At 31.7% G+C, this 21586-nt stretch overlaps 1 protein-coding gene and 2 long non-coding RNA genes across 3 annotated transcripts; all 3 read left to right on the forward strand.

The window, feature by feature from the left end:
• Positions 1 to 7086: 7086 nt before the first annotated feature.
• Positions 7087 to 8123, forward strand: LOC112715852 (uncharacterized). The gene is made up of 2 exons (XR_003160020.3): positions 7087 to 7664; positions 7739 to 8123. It is a non-coding gene; the product is annotated as an uncharacterized lncRNA (long non-coding RNA).
• Positions 8124 to 9819: 1696 nt separating this feature from the next.
• LOC112717690 (D-2-hydroxyglutarate dehydrogenase, mitochondrial) lies at positions 9820 to 12717 on the forward strand. Its single transcript, XM_025769654.2, has 8 exons — positions 9820 to 9847; positions 10677 to 10717; positions 10803 to 10904; positions 11013 to 11060; positions 11399 to 11469; positions 11997 to 12124; positions 12286 to 12381; positions 12457 to 12717. Exons 1-8 carry the CDS (start codon positions 9820 to 9822, stop codon positions 12570 to 12572), a joined length of 630 nt encoding a protein of 209 aa, XP_025625439.1. The 3' UTR covers positions 12573 to 12717.
• A 3167-nt stretch (positions 12718 to 15884) lies between these two features.
• LOC112715853 (uncharacterized) lies at positions 15885 to 18860 on the forward strand. The gene is made up of 4 exons (XR_003160022.3): positions 15885 to 16070; positions 16316 to 16407; positions 17027 to 18129; positions 18562 to 18860. It is a non-coding gene; the product is annotated as an uncharacterized lncRNA (long non-coding RNA).
• Positions 18861 to 21586: the final 2726 nt, after the last annotated feature.

A 21586-nucleotide genomic window follows, 5' to 3' on the forward strand; every position in this document is an offset into this window, starting at 1 on the left:
GCTAGGGTTGCAATTCTTTTGTTTTATATATGTGTGAAAACGGCGGTTCAAAACCGCCATAATCACCAGAACCGCCAAAAAACACAAAGTTAATTATGGCAGCAACCAAAGATGCCATTATAACCGGGTATTACGGCGGTTCTTTAAAACTGTCGTAATGTCAATGCCATTTTAAACTCTTTTTTTGTAGTGATTGATGGCGGCATTCATGAGAATCCAGAAAGTCTAAACCTTGTCTGTGGTATTTCGCGTAGGATTCTGGGATTGAATGACTGTGACGAGCTTCAAACTCCTGAAGGCTGGGCGTTAGTGACAGACGCAAAAGAATCAAGGGATTCTATTCCAACCTGATTGAGAACTGACAGATGATTAGCCGTGCTGTGACAGAGCATTTGGACCTTTTTCACTGAGAGGATGGGATGTAGCCATTGACAACAGTGATGCCCTACATACAGCTTGCCATAGGAAGGAATGAAAGAACTGGAAGGAAGAAGTAGGAAAGTAGAAAAAGAAAGGGCACAGTATCTCCATATGCCTATCTGAAATTCCCACCATTAATTTACATAAGTATTTCTATCCTATTTTAATTATCTTTATTTTCTGTTTATTATTTATTATTATTCGAAAATCCATAATCAATTATTATCCGCCTGACTGAGATTTACAAGATGACCATAGCTTGCTTCATACCAACAATCTCTGTGGGATCGACCCTTACTCACGTAAGGTTTATTACTTGGACGACCCAGTACACTTGTTGGTTAGTTGAACGGAGTTGTGTCCACACATAGCAAAGAGCCATTATAATTATTCCATACAACAACAAAGAATACAACATTGATGATCACAATTTCGTCCACCAAGTTTTTGGTGCCGTTGTCGGGGATTGTTCGAGTGTTGACAACTAACGGTTTATCTTGTTGCTCAGATTAGGTAATTTTCTTTTTGTTTTGTTTTCAAAAATTTTTCAAAAATTTTTTTTCCTTTTTTTCAAAAATAAATAAAGAAAATACCAAAAAAATCATAAAATCATAAAAACCAAAAATATTTTGTGTTTCTTGTTTGAGTCTTGAGTCAATTTTTAAGTTTGGTGCAATTGCATATTCATATTGTTCTTGCATTTTTTCGAAAAATTCATGCATTCATGGTGTTTTTAATGATCTTCAAGTTGTTCTTGGTAAGTCTTCTTGTTTGATCTTGATGATTTCTTGTTTTGTGTCTTTTGTTGTTTTTCATGTGCATCTTTGCATTCATATTTTTCAAGCATTAAAAATTTCTAAGTTTGGTGTCTTGCATGTTTTCTTTGCATCAAAAATTTTTTAAAAATATGTTCTTGATGTTCATCATGATCTTCAAAGTGTTCTTGGTGTTCATCTTGACATTCATAGTGTTCTTGCATGCATCATGTGTTTTGATCCAAAATTTTCATGTTTTGGGTCATAATTGTGTTTTTCTCTCTCATCATTAAAAATTCAAAAAATCAAAAAAATATATTTTCCTTGATTTTCTCCAAATTTTCGAAAATTTAAGTTGACTTAGTCAAAAAATTTTTAAAATTAGTTGTTACTCATAAATCAAGTCAAATTTTCAATTTTAAAAATCTTATCTTTTCAAAATCTTTTTTAAAAATCACATCTTTTTCATTTTTTTAATAATTTTCGAAATTTTAAAAATTTATTCTCAAAATCTTTTTCTTATCTTTTTTTTCAAAAAAAAAAATTGAAACTTTACTAACAATTAATGTGATTGATTCAAATATTTGAAGTTTGTTACTTTCTTGTTAAGAAAGGTTCAATCTTTAAATTCTAGAATCCTATCTTTTAGTTTCTTATTAGTCAAGTAATCAATTTTAATTTTAAAAATTTAAATCTTTTTCAAAATATCTTTTTCTTAAGAATCTTGTCTTTTTATCATATCTTTTTATCATATCTTCTTATCTTATCTTTTTATCATATCTTTTTCAAAATTTTATCTTTTTCAAAAAATTTGATTTTAAAATATCTTTTCTAACTTCTTATCTTCTTATCTTTTCAAATTTGATTTTAATATCTTTTCCAACTAACTATTTGACTTTTTGTTTGTTTCTTATCTTTTTCAAAACCACCTAACTACTTTTTCCTGTTTAATTTTCGAAAATATCTCATCTCTTTTTCAAAAATTCTTTTTAATTATTTTAAATTTTAATTTTAATTATATCTTATCTTTAATTTTTGAAAATCATTAACTACTTTTTCAAAATTATTTTTGAATTCTCTCTCTCTTCTCTTCTTCTATTTATTTATTTATTTACTAACACTTCTCTTCACCTCTCTTCATCTCCAATCACTGCCTCTATCCTTACCCTTCTGCTTGAATTCTCCTTTCTTTATTCCCTTTCTTCTTCTACTAACAATAAGGAACCTCTTTACTATGACATAGAGGATTCCTCTTTCTTTTCTTGTTCTCTTCTTCCCTATATGAGCAGGAACAAGGAAAAAAGGCATTCTTGTTGAAGCTGACCCTGAACCTGAAAGGACTCTGAAGATGAAATTAAGAGAAGATCAAAAAGCAACGAAGGAGGAGCAGCAAAGGCAAGGAAGGGACATAGAAGAGCTTAAGGACATCATTGGTCCTTCAAGAAGAAGACACCACTAAGGTGGACTCATTCCTTGTTCTTATTTTTTTCTATTTTTTGGTTTTTATGCTTATTATGTCATCTATATTTGTGTCTCTACTTCATGATCATTAGTGTTTAGTAACTATGTCTTAAGGCTATAAATAAATTCCATAAATCCTTCACCTCTCTTAAAAGAAAAATGTTTCCAATTCAAAAGAACAAGAAGTACATGAGTTTCAAATTTATCCTTGAATTTAGTTTAATTATATTGATGTGGTGACAAACCTTTTTGTTTTCTGAATGAATGATTGAACAGTGCATATTTTTTATCTTGTTGTTTATGAATGTTAAAATTGTTGGCTCTTGAAAGAATGATGAACAAAGAGAAATGTTATTGATAATCTGAAAAATCATGAAATTGATTCTTGAAGCAAGAAAAAGCAGTGAAAAAGTAAAAGCTTGTAACAGAAAAAAAATAGAAAGAAAAAGAAAAAGCAAGCAAAAAAAAAGCCATTAGCCCCTAAAACTAAAAGGCAAGGGTAAAAAGGATCCAAGGCTTTGAGCATCAATGGATAGGAGGGCCCAAGAAAATATAATCCAGGCCTAAGCGGCTAAATCAAAGATGTCCCTAACCATGTGCTTGTGGCATGTAGGTCCAAGTGAAAAGCTTGAGACTGAGTGGTTAAAGTCGTGATCCAAAGCAAAAAGAGTGTGCTTAAGAGTTCTGGACACCTCTAACTGGGGACTCTAGCAAAGCTGAGTCACAATCTGAAAAGGTTCACCCAGTCATGTGTATGTGCCATTTATGTATCCAGTGGTAATACTGGAAAACAAAGTGCTTAGGGCCACGGCCAAGACTCATAAGTAGCTGTGTTCAACAATCAACATACTTAACTAGGAGAACCAATAACACCATCCGAAATTCTAAGTTCCTAGAGAAGCCAATCATTCTGAACTTCAAAGAAAAAAGTGAGATGCCAAAACTGTTCAGAAGCAAAAAGCTACAAGTCCCGCTCATCTAATTAGAATTAATATTCATTGATATTTTAGAATTTATAGTATATTCTCTTCTTTTTATCCTATTTGATTTTCAATTGCTTGGGGCCAAGCAACAATTTAAGTTTGATGTTGTGATGAGCGGATAATTTATACGCTTTTTGGCATTGTTTTTAGGTAGTTTTTAATAAGTTCAAGCTACTTTTAGGGATGTTTTCATTAGTTTTTATGTTAAATTCACATTTCTGGACTTTACTATGAGTTTGTGTGTTTTTCTATGATTTCAGGTAATTTCTGGCTGAAATTGAGGGACCTGAGCAAAACTCTGATAAGGAGGCTGACAAAGGACTGCTGATGCTGTTGGAATCTGACCTCCCTGCACTCGAAATAAATTTTCTGGAGCTATAGAACTTCAAATGGCGCGCTCTCAATGGCGTTGGAAAGTAGACATTTAGAGCTTTCCAGAAATATATAATAGTCCATACTTTATTCGGGAATTGACGACATAAACTGGCACTCAACGCCAGTTTCATGTTGCTGTCTAGAGTAAAACACCAGAAACACATCACGACCCGGAGTTGAACGCCCAAAACACGTTACAACTTGGCGTTCAACTCCAAAAGAAGCCTCAGCTTGTGGATAGATCAAGCTCAGCCCAAACACACACCAAGTGGGCCCCGGAAGTGGATTTATGCATCAATTACTTACTCATGTAAACCCTAGTAACTAGTCTAGTATAAATAGGATAATTTACTATTGTATTAGACATCTTTGGTCTCAGTTTTGTTTTATTCTTCATCTTAAGAGACTATTGATCATGTTTTGGGGGCTGGCCATTCGGACATGCCTGAACCTTTCACTTATGTATTTTCAACGGTGGAGTTTCTACACACCATAGATTAAGGGTGTGGAGCTCTGCTGTACCTCAAGTTTTAATGCAATAACTACTATTTCCTATTCAATTCTCTTTATTCCTATTCTAAGATATTTGTTGTACTTCAAATTGATGAATGTGATGATCCGTGACACTCATCATCATTCTCACCTATGAACGCGCGTGATTGACAACCACTTCCGTTCTACCTTAGGCCGGGCGCGTATCTCTTAAATTCCTTAAACAGAATCTTTGTGGTATAAGCTAGATTGATGGTGGCATTCATGAGAATCCGGAAAGTCTAAACCTTGTCTGTGGTATTCCGAGTAGGATTCTGGGATTGAATGACTGTGACGAGCTTCAAACTCCTGAAGGCTGGGCGTTAGTGACAAACGCAAAAGAATCAAGGGATTCTATTCCAACCTGATTGAGAACCGACAGATGATTAGCCGTGCTGTGACAGAGCATTTGGACCTTTTTCACTGAGAGGATGGGATGTAGCCATTGACAACGGTGATGCCCTACATACAGCTTGCCATAGGAAGGAATGAAAGAACTGGAAGGAAGAAGTAGGAAAGTAGAAAAAGAAAGGGCACAGTATCTCCATACGCCTATCTGAAATTCCCACCATTAATTTACATAAGTATTTCTATCCTATTTTAATTATCTTTATTTTCTGTTTATTATTTATTATTATTCGAAAATCCATAATCAATTATTATCCGCCTGACTGAGATTTACAAGATGACCATAGCTTGCTTCATACCAACAATCTCTATGGGATCGACCCTTACTCACGTAAGGTTTATTACTTGGACGACCCAGTACACTTGCTGGTTAGTTGAACGGAGTTGTGTCCACACATAGCAAAGAGCCATTATAATTATTCCATACAACAACAAAGAATACAACATTGATGATCACAATTTCGTCCACCAAATATCAAAGAAAAAAAGGTTGAAAATGTAACCTAAATATGAAAACTTATATTAGACAATACTGATTCAAAAGAAGTTGAAATAGGATTCTTAATAGAAGCCACATTTGAAGATGAAGCAACGACACGCTAATTATACATGTTTTGTTAGAAATATATCATATCATTAGTATTTATATTACTAAAAAAACTAAAAAACAATTGTAAAAAAGAGATGCAAAATAATAGGGAAACTAAACTAACCGTAGTAACAACATGATCTTTAGCAAGTTCAATCAATTTGATCATAGACTTATGCGTAAAAACTTTATAAACATTATACGTCGTGTATATTGCATCACTCTCAACGGTTTTAGGATATATGAATATTAACTTTTTTTCCAACCAATTTGGATAAAAAACTCGATCCATCTAAATAAAATCAATCACTTTGTTAAAAGAAGAATAATAAAACTATGATTTCAAATAAAATCTTTGAAAATCAATTTCTACAATAAAATTCTCTTACAATAACAATATAATAGAATAAAAAATCTTATATTCTTCACAATAAATTTTTTACTCAATTTCTATTAAATATCTTTGATTTCAAATTTGATGTAAATAAATTCTTAATAATAAATTGATTTGATTTAGAAAATATTTGTCAACATTAAACAAGGTAAATAAGTCATTAACTCTTAAAATATTAGAACATTTTTTTCAATTAAATATCCAATTTTTTCATCATGGAGAATGAATATGTTGCAATCACTAGCATTATTAACAAAAACTTTGACTTTAAATCTACAAGAACATAATGATAGGAATATTTTGTAAGCAATAAAAAAACTACAAATAAAAAATGGACTAATTAAAAATATAAAAATATGAGCTAATAGAGTCTAAAATATTACCTTAAAAGTCCATCAGAATAATGTGTCAAACAAAAGTGACAAAAAAGCTTAGCTTGGTCTGTCTTTGTTTTTTCACCATACAAACAAATTGAATACCACCAATTTCTATCATTAAAGATAGATGTAATGGTACCAACCAACAACACACAAAGAACCTACGATTTATAGAGTTTTATGGTCCAAAAGAAACAAAAGAATTATAATAAGAATCATTAAATTGGAGTTAAATAGCATAATCAAAACAAAACAAAAGCATATTAGTCAAGTAGTGTGCAAATATATATAAAGAGATGACATAAACATTAAGAGAAAGATTGTAAAAAAAATAGCACCAAGTTTGTAAGGTCATAAGTAGCAACCAAAGTTTGCAAATCAACTTTAATGGATTCCATGTTATTAGTAGAAATAGAAATTTCTATACCAAAAGACCCTATTTGATCATGAGACTGAGAATTTTAGATGACATTCTCATATATATGTGAAAATATAGCTGGTTGTGTAAGTCTCTTCACAAAATGTTAATTCACCACAATAATAATAAAACACAAAATTAAAAAGTTTGGTAATTATATGTATTTTAAAGAGCTAAAATCAATGCATATCTAACATAATCCAAAGCGAAAACACTCAATATAATAACTAACACTGAAAATAGAATATGTCTTAAACTTAGTGACAATCACATGATCAACACAAGAATTAACTACTTTGAATGTCCCGATATATGGTGCATAACCAATTTTTTGCGGTCTGCTTTAAAAATAACGTCCTTCCCAATAATATCATCAAATAACACTACAGAAAAAATGATCTTTAGCGACAAATTTTTAGTGGCAATAGTATTATTGCCACAATTTCTCTTTTTAAAACAATTTTTTAGTGGCAATTATATATTTACCATTAATACTACAGCCTATAATGGCTATTTAAACTATTGCCACTAAAAAAATACTAAAATTTTAAAATAATAAAAACAACTGAACCTGAAACTGTGAAATGTCTCCCCCTTCTCATCACTTCACTGCTTTCCCTCACTCAAACTACTCTCTTATTGCCTCATTTTCTCTGGACTCGGAGAACTACGCACTGATCATTCCATCTTCATCGCTCGAATTTCTTCTCACTTTTCATCTTAGTCTGATTCACGATCTGAATCCTTTTCTCTTCCAACCTAGCTTAATTTTTTTGTAATTTTATAACTGCAAGTTCAGAAATTAGAGTTTACCTAGTTTTGATTCAGAAACAAAGGTTCAGAAGAGAAGACATAGCTGATGTTTAGATCTGGTAGCAACACCCAAACCTCTGAGATCGAGAAAAATCGCCTCTTCGCGAACGACGTTTCGCTGCAACACCGCACCGCCGCCGGTAGATCTTCTCCCTTTATGTTTTTGATTTTTTGTTTTCCATTTTATATTTTTGCTAATTCTGAAATTCAGCAGGATTTTGTTGTTGTTGTTGCCGTAGCCGATGGTTGTTGCTACTCCTCTGTTTCTCTCTAGTGGCCAAACTTGTTGCTCGTTGCTCGTTGCTCCTCTGCTCCTCTATTTCTCCATCACGAACAGAGTAGCTAAGTGAAACAATTATGGTTTAACTTTTGTATTTGTGTCTTTATGCATCCGACCTGTTCCACGAAATGCTTCATCCATCTAAGAAAATCAAGGTAAACCTTTATGCTTATTCCTTTGAGTCTCTATCTTATTGTATGTTAAGTTTCAATTTTAGGGTTTGTGTAATCATGAAATTTTTATTCATTTGTTTGTAAACTTAATATTTGTCTTGCAATATAGTTTGAGTCATGAAAATGTAAAATCTTATTACGAAAAAGAATAAGGTGTTACATATATTCCTAATTTAGATGTTCAATTAATCCTCTGCTGCTGTGTGTAATAATTTTTTTGTACTTTTATTTTAATTTTTAAAAGCAAATCATTGTTTCTTATCCTAATAATAGGTAAGAGATATAAAGGTAGCATATAGGATTGAATTGAATAGGAAAGTTTATTATTACTATAGCTAACTAGTTTATTGTGTAATTGAAGTTAAAATGAACAAAACTTGAAATAAAATAATAATGCATACTTCAAACATGTTTGCTTTGCTTCATTTGATTTGGAGCTTTGACTATATTTAATTTTTATTTTGTTTTTATTTGGATTTGGAACTTTGACTTTTCCAAGTTGCTGAATCGAGCTTTGCGAGAAAATGAAAGTCTAGTTCTCCATGGTGAAGCTCTAAAGGTCTGTTCTGTCACCCTACAGCTGTAATTCACTTTTCAATGGAGAATGACATTATTCCATTGGGAGATATAAGGATGTTCATAGGGAGGTATAAGGGTGTTCATTACTTAATTTGATAACAGTCACAAAAGTGTGAAGTTGTAGATTTATATTTCCTGTGAATGCTAATGTATATAGGTTTCATGGTTTGGACTATAGGAATTATCAAAGTAAAATATTGTTATTTCGGGCATAAAAACACATGAGTAGTAGTTTATGTTCTTTTATTCTTATTTTTGTTTCTTTTATTCATATATTTTATTTTGAATTTGCCTTGATTCTGCCTTCTATAAGCTTTTTCCTAGCTCAAATTCACCTAGTGCTCCTCCAGTTTGGCTGTTAACTTCCTAGGTTTCTTAGTTTGAAAAGTAGTAGTTATTATTCTAGTTTAGTGTTAAATTACTTGTGAAGTCTTTTGTTTTTTAAGATTGTAAATACATAGATATTATCTCCTAATATCTCTTTATTGATTGCTTTTGAAGCACTCTTGTGGATCTTCATGGCTGCTCAATTTCTAGGGTTCTTCATCATCAATGTGCCTATATCATTGGTTACATTGCTTTGCTACTATGACTCATCTATGCACTTGTTACCATGTGTTATGGAGAGATGTTTGACTTCATAGAAAAGCAAGTTGAAGATAGAAATTAAAGGAAATCAGGCAAGGCGTTAACACTTTGGTTTGGAGAATTATTACTTTTTTGTCCTAATTACACTTTGTAATTCTGTCAATTTATCTTAATCAGCTACTTGTACTAATTAAAAAAAAGAAGAAGAAAAAAGAAGGCATAGAGTACAAAAGGAGTTCCATTTTGAATTTGCCCATTGTTAGTTAGGAATATCTTTAAGGAAGTTGCTTAAATTTCCTGTTGTTTGCTATAATCATATATTTGTCTTATACAAAGGATTAAGCCTCCATTTTCTATGTGTATTGGAATTTCTGTCATGTCTTTATATCTTCGAAGCTTGCCATTATCTCCTTTTAACTACAAATACTAAAAGAAACTATAGTCTGTAAATTGTTTTATTAGATTAATTGCCTCTCATTTTTTTATTGGAGTAGAAGTGCATGATTGATTAATTGTTAACTCCTAAACAGAGTAGGGTACTCATCATCGGCTGGGAAAGATTAGGGATGGAATTCATATTTGTAAGTTTGTTCTCTTTCTATTCAATTTATTCTAGAATTTGAGCATTTACTATTAAAAGAAAAACAAGTGCTTTTCATTTTACTGCTTTGAAACATGCGTATTGACATGTTGTTGAAACAAGGTCATTAAGACCTCTTTTTTCTCTGCAGAAAAGAGATAATGGTAAAGAAGACATATATTATTAGTTGTATGCTTTATATATTTTCTAGGATTCTTTAAATTTTTTATATGTATAAATTAAATTTTTCAAACGCTAAGTAGTTCTTTATTTACACATATATATTAATCTACATAGTTTTTATAATAATATGCACTCATTTTTCAATAATTTTAGGTTGTAAAAAGCAAGTTCTTATAGTTAACTTGTATAGATTTATTTGGCTATAGGGAGTGCAATGAATAAGGGTCGGGCAGGGAGAAGGGATTACTAAAGTTTTCCTGAGCATTATTTTATTACTTTCTTTTTTCCACTGCTATCACTTTAATTCTGACGTATACAGTTATCACGAGGGAACATACTATATATATAAGCCCAAATTCAAATACATGTTCTGTGAAAAGCTTTCATAACATAAATATGCAAAATTGAAACTTCAACTGTATCCTTCAAAATAAATTGCAATTAAAAAGGTTGTGTTGCTTTTGAGTTTAAAAAATGATTTTGAATAAAATTGGCTACAGATATATTAAGTGCCTTGATATTCTAGTTTTGAATTTTGTGAAGTTTGGTTTTCTATGGATTTGTATATAGGCTTTTGGATTGATATCTCGATTTGAATTTGAATGCTGCAGTTATAATCCTCTTAAAAGGAGAGAGGTTTGCAAGGGAGGAAGAGAAGGAGGCAAGAAATTAGCCCAATCACAAGCCTCCACCAAGGCTTCTTCAGCACTGAAATCTCACTCTTCTCATCCTACTCGAAGAAAAAATGGAAATTAAATTTTGGTCAAAGGCTCCAGTAAGCTCCTTCTACAGCCACGCACCACTGACCAGGTTCTTCTTTTAATAGAATCAACAATTACTTTGGTTCATTGAAGTATATCCAAATTGTCATGACTATGCGTATTTGCTTCTGCAGGTTTCTGCGATTCTTAAATACTGTAACTTCAGATGTCTGGCTGTTGTTCCCCAAGGTGGTAACACTGGTCTTATAGGTGGAAGTGTACCTGTTTTTGATGAAGTATGATATTGAGTTCGTTAAGCATGTTATTCTTTTTCCCTTAAAAGAATGATGGGGCTCATCGTACTTAGTACATTCACAACTTTTTCCTATAATCTAACGCTACAGGTTGTTGTCAGTCTTAGTGCTATGAGTAAAATCATATCCTTCGACAAGGTAGAACATTTACTTCTTGGGAGACATATAGGCTATGAGTTCCCTTCTTCTGTTTGTATATGATTATCAATGAGCCTTTTTCTCTCTAGTTTTGCTGGCAGTTCAGCATTAAAAAAGAAAATCAGGCTGTCTTTCTTATATCTATTCGCTTCCTACAAAGATGAAACTTCAGTTTATGGTTGTATATTGGGATAGCTTATTACGTGTTCAGTAAACTCCATAATAAATGATGTAGATAGAGTTTGTAGCTGCAAAGCTATTTCTTGTGAAAAGATTTTGAAAACCCAAGTAACGGATTTGAATACTTAACCTGAGGTTGTTGCCAAGTCATGTTTCAGGTCAGCGGTATATTGGTATGTGAAGCAGGGTACATATTGGAAAATATAATATCATTCCTGGATAGTGAAGGGTAATAGATTTCATGCATAAAGTCACTGTCATTTGTAACTTATATATTAATTTCATAGCACTCTTTGTTTTTTTTTATTAATATTATTTAGACACTTATGTTGGCTCCTCTTTCATGAAGAATTTAAACAACTACCAAATATGTTATCTTGATTCAATATTTCACATTAATATTTCTAAAATTAGTTTTGGCTATTTGCTTGACAAAATTATGCTAATAATGTTGTGCAAATGCAGTCTCACAGCATAGGTCTTGAAAGTTTAGATGATTGTTCTCCTCTCTGCATGTTTAAGTTATTAGCTTATAACTTTGACATATGCTTTCTGTATTTAAGTGGTGTACACTTTTCATTCATATTTATTAGGTGAGTTCTATGGTGCCTTTTACTATGGTGCCTAAATTGCCTAACTTTCTTTTAAAAGTAAAAAATAAAATGTTTAAAACAAAAAGTAAAATATTTAAAATTTATTAAATATTATCTATTTGCCTTTTTTAGTAAGTTAGGCACAATATCAAAGGCACCATAGCATTCACCTATTTATTATGCCACTAGACTTAGGTGCAAAAAGGAGTTGCCAGATTGGTGGAAATGTTTCAACTGATGCTGGCGGGTTGCGTCTTCTTCGATATGGATCCCTTCATGGAAATGTACTTGGTAAAAGGAATACTAGTAACCTGTTAAACTCCAGTATCCAAAAATGTTCATTGTTGCATGTTATTTGAGTTTTATACTTCCGAAGTCAATGTATAAATCTGGATGAATAAATGGAATTCAGTTGAAAGGTGAAACCACCAATGACTTTTACTGCCTAGTAGGTATTAAAGATGTTCTAGCAGACGGTACTGTACTTGACATGCTTAAGACATTACGCAAAAATAATACTGGATATGATTTGAAACATCTATTTATAGGTATCTAGTTAACAATTATGCAAGTCTGGAGCCTAATGATAGATGTATTTGTAACTTAACTTAAAAATGATGTAGGAAGTGAAGGTTTCTTGGGAATTATTACTAAGGTTTCAATACTTACCCCACCAAAATTATCTTCAGTAAATGTGGCTTTTCTTGCTTGCAAGGATTATAGTAGTTGCCAGGCATGATCAATGTTCTTATTTTTAAATTTACTGAATTTTTTAACTTATCATTGTTTTATTCTTGTTTTTGCATTCATAGATTATGTTATCCCATGCGGTTACCTTAATTGATTGGCCTTTTTGAAATTGGCAATTTTATATTCAGGAATTGTGAGGCTCTGATTTTTGTTTTTTATTCTTTATCTTTTTTACCTTTTTCATTGAGGAAGCTTGTCGAAATTCATTATAATTTTCATCTTATGTTCTTAATGAATTTCTTCTTTTGTAAAATAGAATTTTATAATGAAGAAGAAGGTCCTGAAATCATGAATTGCTTTGTTTTGTGTGCCTTGATATAGGCAAGAAAAAAGTAGGTCTCCATTGACAATCTGTTCTGTATAAGCTTAGTGTTACCAATTACGTGAAATTTTTGAATAAGTTTACCTATTGTATTCATTTTTTTAACTCACAATATATACTCCGAATAAAAAGTTCTATCCATTAGCCTCTGAATGTGTTTCGCCATGTTTCTTAACATTTTATTTTCTTCTATTTATCTTATTCTATTTCGCCATGCATCTACTTGTGTTTTCTATTTGAGAATGTAAACTTAACTGTGCATTGAATGTCTTAACTATTGGACAGGTGAAAGTGATGACTTCAATTAAGAAATTGTTGGACCCCAATCACATACTCAACCCATATAAAGTTCTTCCTTGTTCTTCAATTTCATGAGTCTTACATGTGTAACTTCATCTTATTTTCATATTTGACTTCTTTAAATTGAGATGATGCAAGTACAGTTGTAATTAATTTAATAAATATTTAATTAAATTTAATAAAATATTTCATTTTGTTATAATTAATTTTAGTATATTTATATTATGTGCAATAATAATAATTGTTGGTAAAAATAATTTGAAATTTTAGAAAAATGATAGGTTGTTATTTCTAAAAGAGTGAGTATAATTAAAAAATCTTAAAATTTTAGCGGCAATAATAATGGCAACTAAAAGTAAATAATATTACAATTTTAGAATTATTTTTAGTGGCCATATAAATTTCCGATAAAATGAGTTTTGGCGGTAATAGTAATGGCCACTAAAAGTGAATAATATTGCAATGTTAGAATTACTTTTGGTGGCCATATAAATTGCCAAAAAATGGCCACTAAAAATTATATACTTTTTACGGTCATTAAAAAGGTCTTTACCGGCAAATGTTATAATTGCCACTAAAACCTTTTAGCGACAAAGCATAAGATGGCTAATGTCTAATTGCTGGTGAATATATTAGCGGCTATTTTTATTGCCACTAAAAACAAAATAAATGGCCGCTAAAAGTGATATTTTTTGTAGAGTAATGGTGGATAAGCAAGCCTATACACAACTTACAATTAAATAAAAAATAAAAATTAAAAACAACTAAAATAAAACAACTAAAATGTCACTTGAAAAATCAAATATCATTAATAAGTGAGTGACTAATAAATTTATTTTCTGTTTTAACATATATATATCAAGTATTTTGAATCAAACTCTTCAAGAACATTAAGAAATTTTTTCTTTTTAAATAAAAGTGCTATGGAACAATCATAAAGAATTAAGATAGCCCTCTCAGTCTTATCCTCAACATCTACAGAAATCTTGAATTTACATTAAGACATAAAATACTTATAAGATCTTTTAATAATAAATTAATTTCACATGTAAATGATAAAAAAATATTATTTTTTAAATATCATTTGTACATACTTTTTTACAGCATTTTTTACTTACTTTCTACACTATGAACAACCGAAATGATATCTAAACAATTGCAAATGATAACCACAAACAAACGAGTAGTACCACCAATTAAAACTATTACAAATAGTTTTAATCTTTCCAGTAACATTGAAAACATCATTATACATCAACAAAGCTTAAATTACAAATCATTGCCATAGCCAACAAAAAAACAATTCGAATAAGGAATAATATAATAAGCAAAGATATATATACTTTACAACAATTACAATAATATGAAACTAAGTATAATTAACTTCATCATTTTCTTTCAGTTCCTTAATATTCCTATTCATGGAGAGATTTACGAAATCGTCATCAACATCAGCAACAATAAATCTATTATCCACAGTGAGAGTATCAATGAAATATGCCTCAAATGGATTCAGTCTATATGTTTTATTATTAAAAAAAGTAATTAAATATAAAAATTAATTTCCATATATATAAACAAAAACTATGCATCATAAACTTAAAACAAAAATTAATACTAACCTATTAACAAAAGATACAGCCTCTGAAATGTCAGGATTGATTATAATGTTGCTACAACCTATGATATTTTGCACTACAATTTTTCTATTTTTGACCAAAAATAAAAGTCAAAACAAATATATTTTTAACACCTTATATAACTAATACATTGATTTTATTAACCCTTTCGATATCAAATTTGTTATATATCTATGATGATAAATATAGGCTCTATCAATGAATATATTGATTAGTATATTATAATTATCTAATAATAAAAAATAGATTTCATGGACGATAAAATAGAAATATTTTCTATATCTTAAAATATAATCATAATCAAAATGTTTTTTCACATCTTATAAATTTCATGAAAAAATAAGTTAGGAGAATGATTAAATCAGAATTTGAACTTTGCATTTTAATACAATTGATTAATCAAGGAATTGATGGTTGGTTGGTTTAGAAGAGATTGAATTATCAAGAAATTGGAATTCAGGTAGTTGACAATTATTGTTAATCCAGAAATTTGAACATCTCCAAATCCTTAACTCTCTTCTCATATTATTTTCTCACATGTTTATAATTTGCATTCTTCAACTCACTATCTTGTATGTTATTTGACACTCAAAACTCTTAAATTCACTTGTCTAACTAGAATAATTAGTCAACCAATGCTTGCTTAGTCCATTAATCCTCATGGGATCGATACCTACTCACCGTGAGCGTATTACTTGATATGACCTAGTGTACTCGCCGGTAGTTTGTGGTGTAAAATTTGCATCAGTTAAAAATTTAAATTTCATAATTTATAAATTTACAGATAAAATTTGAACTCAGAAAAATAATTGGAGCGTGAAAATATAATTAACTACAGAAAAACACGTACCAGTGTCGTAATTAACTGTACACTCTTAGGTTTGTCTGGTACTGAGAAAAATAAAAAAGTAAAAATAACCAAAAAATATTTAGAATACAAAGTGAAACACATATTTTTAAAATTGTCCCAAGGTAGGGTTAATCGGCGAAAGGACAAAAATGTCCCTCACTTAATTGGCCTTAGAGGTGAGCCCATTCCAATTTCAATACATTTTCACCCTTGAGAGATAGAGAACTCGAGAGAAGAGAAGAACAGAAACCTTAACTTCACTATTCACTTTCATCTTTAAATCCACTTTTCTCACAGACCAGAACTCCGATCGACGATCTGTTTGCGGCTACACGTTGCTCTCAACTCCCTCTACGTTTCTATATCACTTTCACGGTGAGTAATTGCGAGAACTCTATCCCATTCCTCCATTCTTTACCTATTTTGCATTTTGGGTAATGTGATTATTGAAATTGGTGCTTTTGATACTTTAGGGAAAGCTCAAGCTCAATTTCTAGTGGGGTTTTGACCCATGTTCATATGGAATATGATAAGAGAATTTTTTTTCCATTATTACCCTTAATTTGTGTGAAAATTCTAGTATGAGCAATGTGAAATGTGAATGAAATTATATTGAATAGAGTTGGTTGAAGCTTGGATTGGTGAGGAACTGATTGAGGCTTAGAGTGGTTGGAGAAAAAAATTTAAGAGGTTGGGACCGCCGTCAACTAAGGTACGGGTTTTAGTTTCGGATAAGTGCTATATAATGCTATGTGAAAACCTAGGCTAGTTGACTTTAAGATATTATTAGATTTATGTTGTTGATAATGATGGTTTAGTATGAATATGGTGTTGGATGGCTATTGATTGTTGAATGAAAATGGTCGGAGGCCTTGATTGAGTGAGTTTCTAATGCTTAGTATATATATTGATGAGTTGTGATATGATTGTTATAATTGGAGTTTTTATGAGGAATATATATAATTGAATTTGCTGTAGATATTATTGTTTGTTTGGAAAATTTTTGTGAGAAATAAGATTAAGGGTGAGATTGAGAATTTGGAAGTGTCAAATTGGGTGATTTTAAAGGGATGAAAGTTTTAGGACGGTTAAGATGATAATTGGGTATTGGTTGCAAAAGAAAAGGATTTTAAGAAGGATTGTTTTGGATGTTGCACAAAATGTGTAATTTGGTAATTTTGGTCCACTTTGGAGGGCCATAACTTGGCACTCGGAACTTGGAAATGAATGAAATTTATCTTGAATTAAAACTGGGAATGTCTACTTTAAGATCGTTAGAGAATGGGTGTTTGACGATTGGTGGTTAAAACTGAATTATGCATATTTTGCAGAATTGGTGGCCAAATTAGGTTTCCTGCATACACACGATGCCTGCGTACTCATGATTTTGGATTCCTGCATATGCATGAATTCAACTTCCTGCATATACACTATGCCTGCGTACGCATCATTCACACACCCTCAAGGGACGAGACAGGTTCCGTGCGTACGCACGATTGTGCTAATTTTTTCAAAAATATTATTTTTGAACTATTAAGCCTTTTTGGCGAGCTTATAATTTCCTGTAACCTCCGCATGAACTCTGAAAACCATATTATAGGCTTTGAATATGCTGGGTGGATATAATGGATTCAATTGAGTAATTCCCTTATGAGAACTTGTAAAGTGAAATGTTTTAAATGTTGTGGGGATGGTAGTTCGTCCTGTCCATGATAAAATCATTGGCTTGTCCCACTCACGGATTGTTGAGGTTAATTGCTTTAATAACAGATGGTGGGTTATGTTGAATTATACTTTACGAGATCAATTAAGAATATGACTATGATTGAATTGATTTTATTAGAGACTTATGTCAGAAAGTGAGAATTTATGAGGTTCTTGATGAAAATTATGATTGAGATATATGATAGCGATTATGGTTAATGATGAATTGGATGACGATAATAAGTTTGGTTGATGGTGATTATTGATTGGCAAGGACGTAGGTTTTGTCCCGCTTGTGTTATTGATGAGGCACCTGCACCAGACAAAGATGGTGATTTTATCCCGCTTGCTTATAGTTGCAGTGTGATGTGGGGATGGTAGTTTCGTCTTGCTCATGGATAGACAAGTTGAGCTTGAAGATTCCCTCACTTGTTATATCGGAAGATTGGATAGAAGGTTGAGGATTCCCTTCGATTCAATTTTTGATTGTGGTATGAACAAGTTAGGTTGAGGATTCCCTATTGTTGCATCACAGTCTCTCTTTGAATGTGAAGTGTGTCAGACAGTATATCCCAAGAGTGTGGCAGGCACTATATCCCAAGCGCTGCCTCTAGTGAGATGGTGGAAAGTTGAGGATTCCCTTCTTTATGTTCCTCTTGTGGAAGCACGATAGAGAGATGACATTCGGGTTAGCTACCAGATGTGTCAAGTCTGGCGGTTTAACTGACACGTGAGCTCCCAACTAGTAGGACAGATATGCATCATGTGCATTTGTTTGCTCTTGTTTTGGGTGTGCATAATTACTTGGTTTGCCTAATTGATAATATGTTTAACTGTTAGTTGTACTACTTGTCATAATTGCTCTCTAATTGTGATTGCTTTGTATTGATTATTGTTTGTGTTTGATTCCATTGAATAGACTTTTGACTGAGAATAATGATGATAAATGTTGGAATGGATGAAACTAGTGGTAGTTAAAGTATTTTTTCATTAGCAAACTAATCCTGTACAGATTAGTTAAGACCCTAGGCTTGGATTCTTGTGAAATTAGAGATCAAGATTACCTAGAGGGTTCATATTTTTTTATGTAGTCTTTATTCGAAACTGTTGCCCTATTAAGAACCTTCGGGTTCTCACACGTTGTTGTTATCATGTTGTTTAGATACATGACACAACACACCTCGGTGAGAGTGCGGAAGTTTCGGATGACGAATTGAAGAAGATCACTTTTGAACTATTTTGTTTTGACACTAGAGATTTCTCCACTTTTGAAAGTTTGTTGTATATGACTGCATATTCCTTTTAGAGGCTTTTATTTGGAGAAATAGGCTTTCTATTTTGTATATTCCCTAGTGTTATAATATTCTAGCTGGCTTTTCTTCGCGGGTCGAGACTAGTAATTGATATGTAGTATCAATTATTATGTATCTTCACTTTGAACTTATGATATATTTTGCTTTTGTATACAACGCTTTAAGGCGTTCGTATGTGATTAACAGCTGTCGACGTTTAATTTTTCTTTACAGGCTCCTAGTTATAATATTATTCTTCTATAACTATATATGTATTTTCTTTTCTAAGTGTCGTAATGTCTTGCACTATTAATTTATGACTTAAGTAGAAAACTCTGTGTGATAGGGTATTACATATAACAGCAGAAAATAATTTAAGAAATAACTACAAAGAATTATTTAATTATTGTGGTGTGTGGGTAAAAAATTTTGAGGTGAACAATATTCAGTGAAAACAGAATAGTGTATCGGTAATCAAATAAAAACGAAGAAAACACTCAATGGTCTCTTTAGTTTCTTAAGGTCTTTGACATCTTTTTCCTTCCTGATTTATATGTTACTTTTAGCGATGCCATTCCTTTTTTATTCACAACAAGCCTAACAATACTACACAAAAATCACAAAATAGCATATAGAACACCTAAATCCAAATCTAACACCTGAAAATTTACATTAACTTGTTATCTTCACAGTTTTACATTTTAGAACTGGAAAATCTTAAATTGTAATTATTTTATCCAATTTATCTTAAAACACGAGTCAGATCAAAAAAGAAAATAGAGTAACCGACAATAGAACAAAAATTAACGATACTTACTCGAAATTTGTTTTATTGAATTCGCGTTTTCACTTTGCACCTTTCATGACGGGAGTTGCAATCAATGCAATCAGGTTAGTTTTCTTGGCATAAAATCGAATGAAACAACAAAAATTGCAAAAAAGATAGCGACAATTAAAAATAAATACGAACCAAAACGTGGATAGCAAGACTGAGAATCTATGTTTGGAAGAGGGAGAGAGAGAGAGAGAATCATACAAAGTTTACCAAATATAGAGACTAAACCAGCGAAATCAAGAATATAATCCATAGAGAGAAAACGTAGACGAGAATCTAGTCCAAAAAGAGAAGAAAATAGGATTGAAGAACTAGAAGTTTGGAAGTGAAGGCGATGCAACGAGAGAAAAAGGGAGAAAGAGCAAGAGAGGGAAAAAGAGTATCTCACACAGTTAATGGTATAAGACCAAGAAGAATCGAAAAACTCTTTTTTTTTCGTTTTTCTTTTTTTTTTAATTGAAAAAAAAAAAGAGTATGTCATGTGCCATGTGGTTTTAAAACCCATGGCATTTATACAAGTAGAAGATTTATTTTATTTTTTTCCCACTAATGATAATACGTAAATATTTGTCCCTTGACGAGAGCTTGGATAGGACCTGCCTACTCAATTTTGTTTTCGGCCACAATGTCTGTACTTTTCTTATATTATGGGTTTGTTCTATCTTCTATCTTATAATAGAAGCCTCATCCATAACAATTAAATTGGGTCTCAAGTGTTCTAGTTACAAAACCCATCTCCATGTAATAGGGTAGAGTATTTCTTGGCCCATCTAGAAGCCTATTTGTTAGGTAAAATGGCCATGATGTGGTCCCCCATCTATCAAGATGATCAGTTAATGCTGAATCGAGTCTAATCCTTTGACTAAAAACAAAAACATGAGTCTTCAGGTTGGAATAATGGACCTTCAGGTTGGAATAATGGTTTTTGTCTGCAGCTTTCGTCTATGGGCCTTAAGCTCTCAAAATATTTGATGCTCTTTTTCATTATCCAAAAATAAAATATGATCCTGCTGATTAAGGACCAAAAACAAAAAGACATTTGATTTTTGGATATTACTCACTATCTACTTAGTACTTATCATTTCCATCAAATTTCAGGTTCAGAAATCTCCTTATTAACTGGTTTAATAGCATTTTATATATTTCCTTGAAAAATAGTTCCAATTCAAAAAGATGTTTTATTTACGGTGAATAAACGCACAAAATATTCGGAAGCTGGGATCTTTTCTATTTTCTCTTATACTTGCTAGTTGCTTTGAAGCCGGTTGATACATTTGATAGCTGTACGGCTGTACCAACATAAGTATATATACACACTGAAATAAATTGAAGTTAGAATAGGGTTGCAACATGGGCCATATGTCTAAAAATAAAATCATAACAACATATGAGATATAAACAAAACTAAAAAAAGATATAAACTGAATTGACACAGGAAATATTTCAAAGTTAGTTTGACAAAATTAGAAAACAAATAACACGCACAAATTCAGCACCAATGCTTCTAGCTAGTTCTACTTTGTTGTTATTTGCCCTGCATAATCATTGTTCCAGACCCGGTCTCTGGGTCTTCCGTCAGAGTAATAACGACCTGGATACCTGGGTCTAGGCCATTATCGTAGTCCAAACTGGCCTACTAACTATAAATCTCTAACTAATATTTAAATTCAAATACTTCTCTTATCTTAATCAATAAGATAAGATAAAATAAGATAATAAGCTCAAACTATATAAAGGGAATCAAGACCTTCCTCAGGTACGCTATACATTCCTAATCCACACATATACTGCTTAGATTCATTCTTACTTAAGTATCGAAGTGTCTTTGCAGTACTACCCCCCGCCGCTCTGAAAAGATCTTATTCAAGTCACAACCCATACTAGTGAAGTGTAGTATATTGGCGCCGTCTATGAAAACTTGTCAAGTCTTGGCGACATGACAAAAGAATTCGATGAGCGATTCTCAAACCTTCACCATGGGTCAGACCCATCCAATCCCAACGAACGAACCGCGGGACGACATTCTCCTGCCGACCCACAGGAGAATAACCAATACCGTG

This window comes from Arachis hypogaea, chromosome 10 (assembly GCF_003086295.3).
Source record: "Arachis hypogaea cultivar Tifrunner chromosome 10, arahy.Tifrunner.gnm2.J5K5, whole genome shotgun sequence".
Taxonomy (NCBI): domain Eukaryota; kingdom Viridiplantae; phylum Streptophyta; class Magnoliopsida; order Fabales; family Fabaceae; genus Arachis; species Arachis hypogaea.

What these genes read in the sequence shown, in the direction of transcription:
- LOC112717690 (XM_025769654.2), top strand. Translation starts at nt 9,820, where the DNA reads ATGCGTATTGACATGTTGTTGAAACAAG. An exon ending in TGACATGTTGTTGAAACAAG is followed by an intron (nt 9,848 to 10,676) that starts GTCATTAAGACC and finishes TTTTGGTCAAAG; the next exon opens with GCTCCAGTAAGCTCCTTCTA. An exon ending in AAATCATATCCTTCGACAAG is followed by an intron (nt 11,061 to 11,398) that starts GTAGAACATTTA and finishes GTCATGTTTCAG; the next exon opens with GTCAGCGGTATATTGGTATG.